General features: G+C 38.2%; 1 protein-coding gene across 1 annotated transcript in view; it reads left to right on the plus strand.

The window, feature by feature from the left end:
- CNTN3 (contactin 3) overlaps positions 1-14,762 on the plus strand; it is a gene marked incomplete at its 3' end in the record, with an annotated part of 239,450 nt that overhangs the window by 175,665 nt on the left and 49,023 nt on the right. The window contains exons 11-12 of the mRNA XM_082847771.1: positions 741-868; positions 2,686-2,861. Coding sequence (XP_082703897.1) covers positions 741-868; positions 2,686-2,861 — 304 coding nt within the window. The remainder of the gene's footprint in view (positions 1-740; positions 869-2,685; positions 2,862-14,762) is intronic.

Consider the following 14,762-nt stretch of genomic DNA (forward strand, 5'->3'; position numbering starts at 1 on the left):
AATTTGGTTTTTGTTCCACAGGCTGCAGGATTGTAGTTCTTCTTAGGTGGGGACTTCCTGTCTTGCTCACACTGTGATCTCAGAGACTCTCATAGCGTCTAGCTCATGTAAAGTTCATTTCTGTTTCCTTAGTTAACTAGTTAGACCAAAAGCTTTAAGTACTTTAAGCGTATGCTCAGAAACTCAGATGTGTTCATTTACGTTGCCCACATTTTTGCAGTAGTTCATGGGTGACCATGCAGATGTTCTTTTGCAAAATATGGATTTATACTAGGTTAGATGTGACTCTCTGAAGTTCATAATGAAACACCAGGGAGTTTCTCATTTCTCACAAACTGTTTCAGATTTATGGAAAATAGTGTCATGTCTACTTCTTATTTTCTCCAAATTGATAAGGCTAACCCATGAGTAATCTACCTCACCACATATCTTTGGAAAACGTTTCACACTTAATTGATAAAGCCATCCCTAAAACCATATGTATTGTTAAGTCATGCTGTTAAGTAAAACTGTGTAAAAATATCAAGAAATGTTCAAATTGGTAGAGCTTCTTTTTTAGTCTGCTGTGTGCATGTGTGTATAAATTTTCTTTTAATTTTCTTTAGACCCAAGGAGGCTAAGGGCTGGTTTCTGTTGCCTTAAATATAGTAGCTTAAGACAATACTTCTGTTAACAAAAACTCTATTTATTTTGAAAAAAAGTGACTAGTATACATTTATTTGTCTCATTTGTATATTTAGAATTTCTTTTTTAAAAGATGGAGGACTCAAAATTGCCAATGTGACTAAAGCTGATGCTGGAATTTATACGTGCATAGCAGAAAACCAGTTTGGGAAAGCAAATGGCACAACACACTTGGTCGTTACAGGTAGGTGCATTTCTGAAAGATTGCTTTACGTGGAGATACACTGTGTGGTATGTTATTAAGATCAAAGAAAAAATGTTTTTCACAATATGCAGTGCACTACGAAGGTCGACCTTGCATTTGCACTTGCATTTTCTCTAACAAGTGAAAGTCAAGGGAACAATCCTTAATATTTCTTTATACACCACGGTGTGTACCAGGGACACATGAGTTACCATGCTGTCAAAATTGGCAGTAGAATTATAAGTAGCATATGTGGCTGGTCTGCTTTTATTTCGTGCTATTCTAGTATGTCAAATCTTTTGGGTACACTTTTTCCTTTTCCATTATCTTTGATATTTTCTGGAGATGTTTGAGTTCGTGGAATAACCCTTGCTATCAAAAAGAGTCACTTAGGATTGTGGATGTGTTTGTTCATTTATTCATTGAAGAAAAGCGTTGAGTATCTACCATGTGCCAGGTGCTTGGGTTATTCACTAACAAACTGACAAAGAATGCTGCCCGCATGAAGCTTACCTTCTACCAAAGGTAGAAAGAAAATAAGTGGTAGGAATATAAGGCAAAGAAATTCTTAGAAGGAAAGAAATTGCAAACAATTGTAAAATACAGAGGAGTGTTTGGGAGAAGTAAGCTGGAGCATGAACCCAAGTGAGCAGAGAAGGAGAGATGTGAACAAAGATTTCATGGAGATGGAGTTCAGTAGATTTCTTGGGGACAATCGTGTAGAGGTTTTGTAGACTTTGTTAGGACGTCAGCTTTTAGTTGGCATGAAAAGTCGAGGTTAGTGCACAGTTTTGAACAGAGGAATGAAATGATGGGAAATATATTTTTAACGGTTACTCTAGCTGCTCTGTTGAGAACAGACTGTGGGGAGTCAAGGGTAGAAGTGGGAGGAACGTCAGGAGACATTGCAGTAATCCAGGCGGGAGTGATAATGACCCAGATGAGGGTGGCAGCGGAGCAGTTGATGGGAAGGGATTTGATTCTGCATGTATTCTTCATGTAGTCAGTAGGCGTTGCTGGCAAACTGACTGTGAGGTCTGAGAGAAAGAAAGAGAAGGATGCCTGCAGAGTGTTTGGTGAACAACAGGAAGAATAACAGTCAAAACAACTGAGATGGGAAAGGCTTGAGGTTGCACAGGTTTGGGTAGGAGGAAGACTGTTGTTGTAGAAAACATAAATCAATGCCTCTTTTGAAGACTTTTGCTACAACATGGAGCAAAGAAATGGGGAGCAGTGCTGGAAAAGTGGAGTCAAGGGAAGCTTAATTCCCAACTATGGAAGGACTATGGTGATGATAGAAAGGACATTTGCATTTGGGAAAAAACAAATTAGTTAACATTTTAACTTAGTATCCTACCTATTCTAAACATTTTTGTAGTCTTTCAAAAGTTTGAGTCTATTTAAATTTTGGTAGTAATACATTTTCCAGTCATTGAAAATACAGTGGTTTCTATTTCTACTGGTATATTTCATGAAGCAATAAAGCTAAAATGAAATTGATTTTGTAGTAGTATTATAACCCTTGTTTACAGGTGACTTCAATTTTTAAACTTCAATATCCCATAAATGTAGATACCCGAATTCATTTAACAAGAATTTGTGTATCCAATGAAATATGTTATGGGTCTGCATCAAAATGTCTCTTTTCATCTTGAAAACTTTTCATGATACAGAGGTATATATATGTATATAGACACATATGTATGTCTACGCACACATACATACTATGTTAGATTAATAGTCTGCCTGTTGAAAATTGCTTTCATCAAAATAAAAATGCTGAAGTTTTACTTAAAACTTTATTATTTCCCCAATAGAACCAACAAGAATAACTTTGGCACCATCCAACATGGATGTCTCAGTGGGCGAAAGTGTCATTTTGCCCTGCCAGGTGCAACACGACCCCCTATTAGACATCATGTTTACCTGGTATTTCAATGGTGCCCTCACAGATTTTAAGAAAGATGGATCTCACTTTGAGAAAGTCGGTGGGGTAAGTTGTGACCCTTTCCTCATGCTTTTTACATCTGTCTCTGACATATTGTCCCTAAAGAAACATCGGGCACATATCTGTTGCTCCAGTAATGTCTGTTCTGTGAGTGAATTGGGGCTTGCAATTCTGTAATGGTCTAATTGTATTATAGTAATTACCAGAAAGTGAGCATATTTACTTCAACCCGTAAACTATAATTTTAATTAAAATCGATGTTTGCTGTATTTATATTAATTGTTGTTTTGCATGATACTTTTGTCATTAGTATTCCACAGAAGGGAAAGTGTTCTTATACAACTGTTTACTTTCAACATGATATATTATGAAGTTGAACGAAGTCACATTTGCTAAATGCCTTCCATGTGTCAGGCCAGGTGCTTCATCCCAGTTAATCCTTGCAGTGACACTGGATGTCAGTGGTAAGCATTGCCCTTTTACAGGTGCATAAACTAAGGATTTGTAAAGATATTAACTTGTCCAGGGCCACTGAGCTAGCTAGTGGGGGAACTTACATCCAAGCCTAGATCTGTGAGTCCCCAAAACACAAATACTTTCTCTTGTTTCATTCTGTCTCCTCGTTTGCGATGGTCCTATGTGAGGAAGAATTACAGATTTCAAGGGAAAATGGACACCTTGAGGAGAACTGTTAAGAAGGAATGCAGTGTTGTGAACCACACAGACTAACAGCAGGCCTCACACCTGGCCACATGTCCGTGAATCCATCGTCACAAGGCCAGTTTCCCTTGCAGGCCTGTTTTCTTTGACACAGGGTTTAGCTTCGTTCATTTTGGCTAAGACGTCAGTGGTACATCATAGTAGAGTCTGGGTTTTATCCTTATGGACAAAACGATATGATGGTCAATTCAGCTATATTTATTTTAAAATATTTTTTGGGAATTCTCTGGTGGTCCAGTGGTTGAGACTTGGCACTTTCACTGCCATGGCCCGGGTTCAATCCCTGGTCGGGGAACTAAGATCCTGCAAGCCACATGGCCAGGTCAAAAAAAATTAAAAACAAAACCACCACCAATATTTCTTCTTCAATGTATAGATGTATACATGGGGTCTATTAATGTGTTAGGATTGTGTGCAACTTGAAAGGATGGTGTTAGGACTTGAATTATGTTTCCTCAAAAGAAAAGTTCAAATCCTAAGGCCTAGTTGTGATAGGATTGTGGTAGAGGCTAGTAATAATAGGATTATTAGCCTCTGCCCCTGGATCCTGGCACAGACCTCCTAAAACCCTTGGAATTTCCTGCGTGATGAAATGTCTTTTTGTCCTAATGAAGTGACGCTGTGGGCTCCTGGATAGTTTCAGGATGGTCACCAGAAAGACCAAGCCATGGTTAGAAACTTGGAACCTTCAGCACTCCCCATGGATCATAAATTCAGTGCCCAGCCCTCCATGCTTCAGGAAGGAGGGAGGGGCTGAGCACTGAATTTATGATCGATCAGGCCTATGTGCTGAAGCTTCCATAAAAATCCCAAAAGTAAAGTACTTTTCATCACAGAGCGCTTCTGGGTTGGTGGACATATCTACCTGCGAGGTGGGTGACACACTCCGCCTCCCCTGGGATAGAAGCTCTTGTACTTGGAGCCCTTCTGGATCTCACCCTATCTGTCTTTTCATCTGGCTGTTTATACGTATCCTTTATGATACATAAAGTATCATAAAGTAAATAAATGTTACCCTGAGTTCTGTGAGCCATTCTAGCAAATTACTGAACTCAAGGAGAGTGCCATGGGAACTTCAGTTTATAAGTGGTTGGTCGGAAGTACAAGTGACAATCTGAGACTTGCAGTTGGTGTCTGAAGAGGGGCCAGTCTCAGGGGGCTGAGCCCTTAACTTATGGATCTGATGCTAACTCCAGGCAGATAGTGTGAGAATTGAATTGACTTTTGGGACCCCCCACCTGGTGTTGTAGAATTGCTTGCTGTGGAAAACACACACATCTGGTGTCAGAAATGTGACGTGTTCCGAGTGTGCGTATAGTATTGACTGTAAAGGAGATACAGAAGAGTGTCCTTTACACTAGCACCTCAGAATGTGACCTTATTTGGAAAGGGTTGTTGCAGATATATGTAGTGAAGTTATGATGATGTCATACTGGAATAGGATGGGCCCTAATCCAATATGACTGTTGTCCTTGTAATAGGAGGGAAATTTAGGCACAGACCAACACACAGCGGGGAGAATGTAGACACAAGGAAGATGGCCCTGTGAAGGTGGAGGCACAAGTCACAGAATGCCTGGGGCTGCCAGGACCTAGAAGAGGCAGGGAAGAAGGGTCTTACCCTAGAAATTTGGGAGAGAGATCTTGATTTCAGATTTGTGGACTCCAGAACTCTAAGACGATAAAGTTCTGTGGTTTGAAGCCACCCAGTTTGTGTTACTTTGTTACAGCAGCCCTAGTGACCCACTACAGCTGGTCTTTAAAAAAAATAAAATAAAATTTTAAAAAGGCGATATTTAGATACCTAGCCACAATTAAGTACAATTTCGATGATGTTTCTATGTTCTATCATCTGGCTTACTCCATTTTCGAAATTCTAGTTTTCCAAATTGTTCTGACTGATTCAAGGCTTTCAAGAACTTCACCAATTGCTGCAAACCATTGACATTTCTTTTACTATTGCTTTAAATGCTTTATTTTTTATTTATTTATTTTACATCTTTATTGGAGTATAATTGCTTTACAATGGTGTGTTAGTTTCTGCTTTATAACAAAGTGTATCAGTTATACATATACATATGTCCCCATATCTCTTCCCTCTTGCGTCTCCCTCCGTCCCACCCTCCCTATCCTACCCCTCCAGGTGGTCACAAAGCACCGAGCTGATCTCCCTGTGCTATGCGGCTGCTTCCCACTAGCTAGCTATTTCATGTTTGGTAGTGTATATATGTCCATGCCACTCTCTCGCTTTGTCACAGCTCACCCTTCCCCTTCCCCGTGTCCTCAAGTCCATTCTCTAAGTCTGTGTGTTTATTCCTGTCTTACCCCTAGGTTCTTCATGATATTTTTTTTTATTTCTTAAATTCCATATATATGTGTTAGCATACGGTATTTGTCTTTCTCTTTCTGACTTACTTCACTCTGTATGACAGACTCTAGGTCTATCCACCTCATTACAAATAGCTCAATTTCGTTTCTTTTTATGGCTGAGTAATATTCCATTGTATATATGTACCACATCTTCTTTATCCATTCATCCAATGATGGACACTTAGGTTGTTTCCATCTCTGGGCTATTGTAAATAGAGCTGCAATGAACATTTTGGTACGTGAGTCTTTTTGAATTATGGTTTTCTCAGAGTATATGCCCAGTAGTGGGATTGCTGCTTTAAATGTTTTTTTTTTTAAGTCACTGATTTCTTCTGTCACAACAGGAAAAGGCATATGCCAGTATCCTCAGCCAACTCTTTACTCCATACTTAGGGTTTATCATTTGCCTTTCCTTGGAGACGAGTCAAGGGAAAAAAGAAAAGGCTAGAATGTTACCTTCACTGCTGTAACCCAGCTCTTGCCCTAACTTTAATTCATAAAGAATTTGATTTGAAACATTAATTGCCTTTGCTGTATAATGTAGATAACACCGTGATTTATCTCCTCGATCGTGAACTGTTGATAATATTGTATCCAATACAATGTCCTTCGTCTGCACTAATGCTAAAGAAATACACATTTAAAGACTAAAAACCCAAAGTACTTTGATATGATTTTTTTAAATTAATTTATTTATTTTTATTTATTTTGGGCCGTGTCAGGTCTTAGTTGCGGCACGCAGGATCTTTCGTTGATGTGCCCGGGCTTCTCTCTAGTTGTGGTGTGCCGGTTTTCTCTTCTCTAGTTGTGGCGCGTGGGTTCCAGAGCTTGTGGGCTCTGTAGTTTGCAGCACGCAGGCTCTCTAGTTGAGGCTCGCGAGCTCAGTAGTTGTGGTGCACGGGCTTAGTTGCCCTGTGGCATGTGGGATCTTAGTTTCCTGACCAGGGATGGAACCCGAGTCCCCTGCATTGTAGGGTGGATTCTTTACCACTGGACCACCAGGGAGGTCCCAGCAGTTTGATTTTAATATGCATCAAACATCCTCAAACAAACATTTCACTGACACTGAGCTAGATGGCTGCTTTCTCTAAGAGGATCTTGGGATTAAAAATATTCAAGATAATACTTTAACTTAGCTGCTCCTGTGCTACTGATAGGTTCTACGTAAGGTATTGGGTCAGTCATCTCTCTACAGGAATCAAGTATCTGAAACATGAAACTGCATGAATTAACCCTATCGCTTGCCAGTTCTGGTCTTTTTCTAACATGTTTGTTCATGGCCTATGAATTTTTTTATTGACTTGTGCCATTAGTAACTTAGTATTCTCCCATCAGTATAAAATGTAAGCCATACAAGATGACATTACCCTTAAGCACAAGCAATTAAGTAAATTGCTCTCCTATTGCATGAGGAGGGAATCATATAACAGCTCTTGTCCTCTGTGTATTCATTGCAGCATTCACGTTAATACCTAGGAAGTCTGCTTGTCTTTTATCCCAGTGTGTTCATAGATATATCCCCTGTTTTCAAAAACAACAAAATGTGAGGGAGAAGCCGGTAACTGGGAAGGTTGCTTAGAAAGCTGGATAGTGTAGGAGCCATGTTTTAAAAAGAGGGTGGGTAGTTTAGAAAATGGAAAATCTAACTGACAGGTTTCAACTGTTTCAGCCACTTGTCATTGAGACGACTCTGGGTATTCAATATTCATTCATTCATTGTAAACAAACAAACAAACCCACACCTTTTGGGGAAAATCCAAAAGCTCCAATTTAGATCAGATCTGTTGTGTAGACTTGCATGTCATGCCAAAGGAGTGTGATGACAGTGTTGGAGGAGAGGAAATTGTCACGTCCAGGGACCCCCTCAAGTCCTTGGGACAGACCTCCAAGTGAGGGTCCTTGGCTTCAAGCAGGAAAGAGTTCAAAAGCGAGCCAAAGTAAAGTGAAAGCAAATTTATTTAGAGGGACACATTCCATAGGCAGAATGTAGTCCTGCTCAGAAAGTGAGAGTGGCCCCAGGGCCTGGGGTTGGTCTTTTTTTGTGGGCTGAGTAATATCACATGCTACAGAGTAGGAGGAATATTCTTGCTATTCCAGGAAAGGGTGAGGATCTCCAGGAATTGGGCCACTTTTAGTATTAAAATGAAGGTATAATGAGCTAAAGGTCAAGGACCAGACTGTTCTCCATGCCACCTTGGTTTCAGCCGGTTCCAGCCAGTTTTTATCACATCCTAAGGGCTGCACCCCTTCTTCATTTATCTAGTGGTTGTATCTTGCCCCTTTCCCTCCTGTCTTCAACAGCAGTTATAGGTTTCTGCACTGTCAGAATGTATAGCATTCAGAAGAGCTTATCAAGCCAAGGAGGGAAACTGACACATCACAAAGGAGGAATATGGGTCATACACAGGCTTTGTTCCGTGGGACAAATCAGCGTTGTATAAATAAGTCAGCAGTAAAAGGCAGCCACTTAAGTCCGTTGTTTGCCAAGCAAATCTTGGTTATAGGCAGAGTGTGGTGTAATTAGAGAAGCAGGGGATTTGGGTTCAGATACAGGTAAGGTCTAGATTCTGTTGCTTACTAGATGATGTCCTTGCATGAGTCACTTAACTTTCTGTTCCCCATTTTCTGGTTTCTTTTCACATCAGTTTTTAGTATTTGCCATGTTCCCTCCCACCACAAGATTTTGCACACAGTGGTCCCTCTTCCAGGAACATTGTGCTCTCTCCTTTTGGGCTATATCTAGATATCTCCATATGTAGTTGTGCATATGTAGGTAAGAATGTATGTAGTTATGTGTATATACATTTCATATATGCACAGTAATAGGAAGAGACACAGTCCCGACAATATGTCTGCGGTAGCATTCTATCATAGCCATGTTTAACCAACAGAATTCCACTCCATGCAAAAAAAAAAAAAAAAAAAGAGCGAGAGAGAGAAAAAAGAGATTGCATCATTCACCCAGTTCCCAGTACAACATCTTTCTTTCTCAGCTTTTAAATATATCGAAGCTTCCACTGACAGGAAAAAGGAGATAATAGCCCCCAAATTCAAGAGAAATGAAAGAACATTTTTGCCTTGTACCTGAGGATTTAGGGGCCTGGAAATTTAAGTATGCTTTTAAGAGCGTTCAAGAATAATTTGGCTTGCCTTGATAAGCTAACCTTTGGACTTAGACGTATTACATTATGGAGACTGACTGTAGCTAGAAACTGTTGAACCTAAACACCCCAGAAGTTCCCTGTATATTGTAAGGATGTTTAAATAGATATGCTTTGATAAACTTGATGTGTGGCAGATACTTTAGAAATGAGGAATGTATAGAGCCAAGCTATACAGCTTCACACATTTTATGGGATTGGATCTATGATGAATTAGAATGTGTGTGGATAAAAGTCACTGGAAGCAGTAAGAGGTTTAGCAGTGACAGCCCATCTGCGACTCACTGAACTGGCTGCCTTCGGTGTGCTTTATCTCCCACAGGCCACAATCTCAGTCTAGTGCTTGAGAGCTTGAGACCTGATGTATTTCCCAGCTCTCAGTGGCAGAAAAGAGTATCTTTCTTTGAAAGAAATCTTTTGTGTATAATAATACAATGGTCACCTTGACTTGATTTATTTCATAGAATTACTTGGGTGTGAGAACTAAACGTTTGACAATAGCAGTTATTTTACAACACAAAATTCTGTAAGAGGTTTTGTGTGCATTGTAAATACAGAACTGAGGTAAAGCACTCATTCAAACACTACCTGTGGTGACACAGTGCGTTTGTAAACATCTCCCACTTAGAGTGTCTTATAAATTTTATATCTTGTCCAAATTCAAAATATAAACTGACTTGGAAGGATCCTTTAGAGAATACATCCAGTAATGAGTCCATAAAGGTTGGGGATTAGACCAGGGGAATTAATATTATTCATCTTGAGCATACATCCCTGAAGCCCAGCCCCTCCCACAAAGCTATTTGGGGATGAAAAAACAAAGATTCTCCAATGCCTACTGGAAACGGGGAAATGCACAAAAGAGTTGAAGTTGAGTTTATTTCACTAACTCATTGTTTGCTCAGCCAGGCATCCTAGAGTCTCAGTTCCTACCTAGGGTATGATTAGTATCCCAGGGCTGCGTTTATTACGTACAATATTTGTTAAGATGAATGGTCCAATCCACCCCTAGTGGAAACCCTGTAAGATTTAAATTTATAAGAAGACGAGCAGAAGTCAAACCAAGTAACATGTAACTTGAATTAAAACCCATAAAGACAGCAGAGTTACAACAAAAACCAAGGCTGTACATGAAAAGATGTGCAAATATTTATCAGTCAAATTCAACAAAAAGAAACACGGTAACAATTACTAATTTAAAAACTAATAAGAATTCAAGGCAAGCCTTAAGAGTAAAAAAGGTAAGTTTATTTTGGAAAAAGTTTGCTCTGCCATGTAGGGGTAATAATCATAAATCATAATATTCCAGTTAATGTACCATTAAAATATATCAAGTCAAAAACAGAGAAAATGAGAAACTAAATTGTCATGTAGTCTGCTGAGAGCTCCTCTTTCAACCGTCAACAGATCAGTTTGCCAAAAATCAGAAACACAATTTAATACTATTTTGTATTGGAAGTAACAGATACACATAAAAAATTGATCCTAAAAATAGAAAATACACATTCCTTTTCATCTTTTTCACACCCTTGTAAATTTTAGGAAAGAAAGTAACAAAACAACTATATATTAAGGAGATGGAAGAATAAATGGATGGATGGAGCAATGTCCAGAAGCAATAGACAAGCTCTGGAAAAAATGAAGAATAAAGGTTAAAGCAGCTAAAGTTAGAAATGAGAAAGAGAATGTAGTGAGTGAGAAAGAATTAAAAATAAACAGAATATTCCATGTTCAAGTCATATATATGAAAACCCAATTAAGTAGAAAACTTGGGGGAGAATGTAAGTGATCAAAATCAATAAGAATTTAAAAAGCCAAGTAGATTCATAATCATGAAAAACTGTAAATTACTAACACCCGCCCCCAATAGAAAAAGATTCTAAGGCTAGAATTTTACTGGTAATTTCTTTTAAGAAATAGATAAATTGTTATATAGACTATTTGACAATATAAAAAGTTTTAAATCGTTTCAATTTATTTTGTAAGCTTAGCATATTCCTGAGAAGAAAACCTGGCAAGATAACAAATAATTGGTAAATGTGAATCGATTTCATGAATATAGTATGAAAACCTAAATAAAATTTTAGCAAAAAACAACTGAACATCATACTGAAAGAGTCAACTTTCATAAGCACTAGGTGATGATCTAGGAGATGTGCATGCTTCATATCGATATAATAAAATAGACCACTGTATTCTCAATGGGCATTTATAAGACATTCAATAAAATTAATGACCAGTTGTAGCAACAGAAAAATACTTCTTCCACATCTCAAAAATGTCTTTAAAGGGAATATCAGGAATACTTTTATTTAAATCAACAATAAGACAGAATGCACACAGGTACCATTACTTTAAAACCATTTGGAGGTGTTTGGGCCAATTCAGTAAGGGATGAACAAAAATAAAAGGTCTAACTTTAGAAATAAGGAAACAAAATTACCATTATTTGGACAAAACGATATCAGGGCTACTCAAAACCCAATAGTATCAACTCTAAAATTTTTAAAAAATAATCAGAGTTCAGTCAACTACTGGGATACAAGATAAATTCACAAAAAGTAATAGCTTACTTATGTATCAACAGTAACCAATAAGCAGTATAACGGGACAAAAAGGTCCCTCGAAAGATGTATAAAATGCATGTTAATAATTTGCACAAGTACACAAGGCCTAAATAAAGACAACTTCGGTTCTCTCTTAGGGTGGATGGATGGATGGATGAATGGATTGGATGTGGAGCGAGACAGGGAAAGAATCATGAAAAAAAAAATCAGTGCTCCTAGATGAAATAAAGCAGCTATTATATTGTAAGGCTTTTCATTTGTCTTTGATTTTTTCCCATGCTTCTAAAATGACTAGCAATCAGACACCACTTTAGACAATTCTGAGAGTATTTAGGTAAGGAAAAGAATAGTTAACAGTATTTTGAAAGAAGAGTAATGACACCTTGTCAGTAATTCCCAGGAAGTTTTCTGGGGGATACAAGGTAGGACTGGAATTATAAATATAGTTGCATCATTAAAACATCGGAACTCAAAATTCCATCTCTTGTAACCTGTTTCATTCTCCTATGAACTGTTGTTAATCTGTCTTTGCCTCAGTTTCTTCATCTCTAAAACTGGCATGATAATAGTCATTTATTCTGAGGTATGTGTATAAAATACTTCAGAACAACCCATGTTAGCTGTTGCTGCGGTTGTTCTTGCCGTTACTGTTACTGCTACTAGCACTGCCGGTAGGATTGCTTCTAAAGTGTTCTCTGGGAAAGCTGTGGCAATTTACATTCCCATCAGCAGAGCAGGAGGTGCCTGTTGCCCCACATTCTTTTCCACACATGATTTTTTCCCTTGATTTTTTAAATAAAAATTTTCCCAAACAGATGGTTGAGAAGTGATATCTCATTATCAACAGTTTCTCATTTCTCAGATTAATAGTAAGATGGAGAATCTCTCCATTTTGCTTATTAGTAATTTGGATACTTAAGAAAGATTCAGAATGATGACTGACTCCTCCAAAGCAAGAAAATTGGGGGCTTAATACTGACTCATGAAATGCATCGTTACTTCTGCAGAAAACAAAAAATTACCTAATTTCTAGCTAGAGAAATTCACAATAGCCCAGCTGCCTGGATTATTGTGTAGAAGAGTGTTCAAAAAATTATTTTAAATCTAGCAATAGAGAATGACTTCCGAAAGTTACAAAAACAAAACACACACTGCTTCAAGACAACCATTAACCAGATAAGACCTATTTTATTTTTGCTAGAAACACAGTAATGATATGGACATTTGCATATAATAGATTTTCATCTCATGTATATTTTGTGTCCATTGGACAGTGTTCTCCTTAGGTCACAGCAGGAAATCCTTCACTTACACACAAATTCACTGTGTGTACTGGCCATTTCCTGTCCCTCTTCCATACCTTGCAGATTTGTATCCTCTCCTCATTTCTTCCATTAGAAGTCAAGCCTTTTGCTTTACAGATTTACAGTAGGTCCTTATGTAGTCAAGCTATTAATTATATCTTAGTGTGATTCACTGGAAATATCTTCCTTTGGTTTGTCACTTTTATGTTAACTTTGTCTATTATTTTATCACTCATAGAGTAAAAGTTTTCATTTTCATGTAGTCAGAAAATCTGTATTCTTCTTTTCCTAATAGCTTTCATAACTTTTCTTGGGTTGAATGGGATATTCAAGCTGTAGGAATTTGAAGGGGAATATGAAGATTTTAGAACTAGTGTTCCAGGAGGGTTACATAAGAAACTTTGGGGAAGTTAGATAGGCTAGTGATACTAGGAGAGAAACTTTGGGAGAGATGCAGATGTTTAAAGAATATTTCAGGGAGATTTTGTTGTGAATTTCATATTTTTCCCTACAAATCTTCCATAAAATGACATCACTCCAATTCTTAGGAATTGACTTTTTTTCTCAGGGGTGGGGTTGTCAGTTGTTCACTGTTGAGCTTAGGACATACTGGGATTCCACCACTGGACCCACCCTACTGTTAGCCAGTTGAAAACTATAAGCTACCATCAAAGAGACAGTAATGTGTATGTTTGTATACCTGTAAATATGTTTGTGTATACACCAACACATGAAAATCCAAACACCATTATGTACAGATACTTTAAAAAAAAATCTCTAAAAAAAAGAAAGTTCTAAGAGAGTCAGTAACAATTCATTGGATATTGATTATGATTACTTAAGATCCTCCAAATTGTGATTCACAGATATTTACCTGCATCTGTGATTTGCAGAGTTAAAATATCTCATCTCTGGAGGCACAGGAAAGAACTAGCAGTTTATAATTTTGGTTTGGTTTTGTTTGGCAAAGGGGGTGGGGCTAAGGTTCATGAATACATTCTGAAAAAGAGGACTTGTCAAAAATAGGCGTAAATTGGGCTTCCCTGGTGGCGCAGTGGTTGAGAGTCCGCCTGCCGATGCAGGGGACGCGGATTCGTGCCCCGGTCCGCGAAGATCCCACATGGCTGGGCCCGTGAGCCATGGCCGCTGAGCCTGCGCGTCCGGAGCCTGTGCTCCGCAGTGGGAGAGGCCACAGCAGTGAGAAGCCCGCGTACTGTAAAAAAAAAAAAAAAAAAAAAAAAAAAGGCTTAGATCTAATAAATCCAATAAATGAACAGATCAGTCAAACTGAATGAGGAGGTAAATGGTGTCTGCTAATCATAGCATTATCTTTTATTCATGATGGCTTATTTATTTAACACCTTTATTGAGAAATAATTCATATAATTGAACTAACGTGTACAATTAAATAGCTTTTACTATATTCAAAGAGATGTGCCTCCATCACCATCATCAATTTCAGAATATTTTAATTACTTCAGAAAGAGACCTCACACCCATTACCCATAATTCCCCCAACTCCTCCACCTTCAAACAGTCCCAGCCCCAGGCAACCACAAAGCTACTTTCTGCTCTGGTATTTGCCTGTTCTGGACATTTCATATAATGGAATCATGAAGGATGTGGTCCTTTGTGAGTTGTAAATTTTTAATTTATTTTTTACTTGTTATTAGTAATTATTTTAGTAACTTATTTTTATTAATAAATTTTATTTTTAGAGCAGTTTTGAGCTCACAGCAAAAGTGAACGGCAAGTACGAAGAGTTGTTCCCATACAACCCCTGTCCCTCACACGTGCACAACCTACTCCACTATCAATTTCCTGC

The sequence above is a fragment of the Leucopleurus acutus genome, assembly GCF_964270905.1.
Source record: "Leucopleurus acutus genome assembly, chromosome: 10".
NCBI classification, from domain to species: Eukaryota; Metazoa; Chordata; class Mammalia; order Artiodactyla; family Delphinidae; genus Leucopleurus; species Leucopleurus acutus.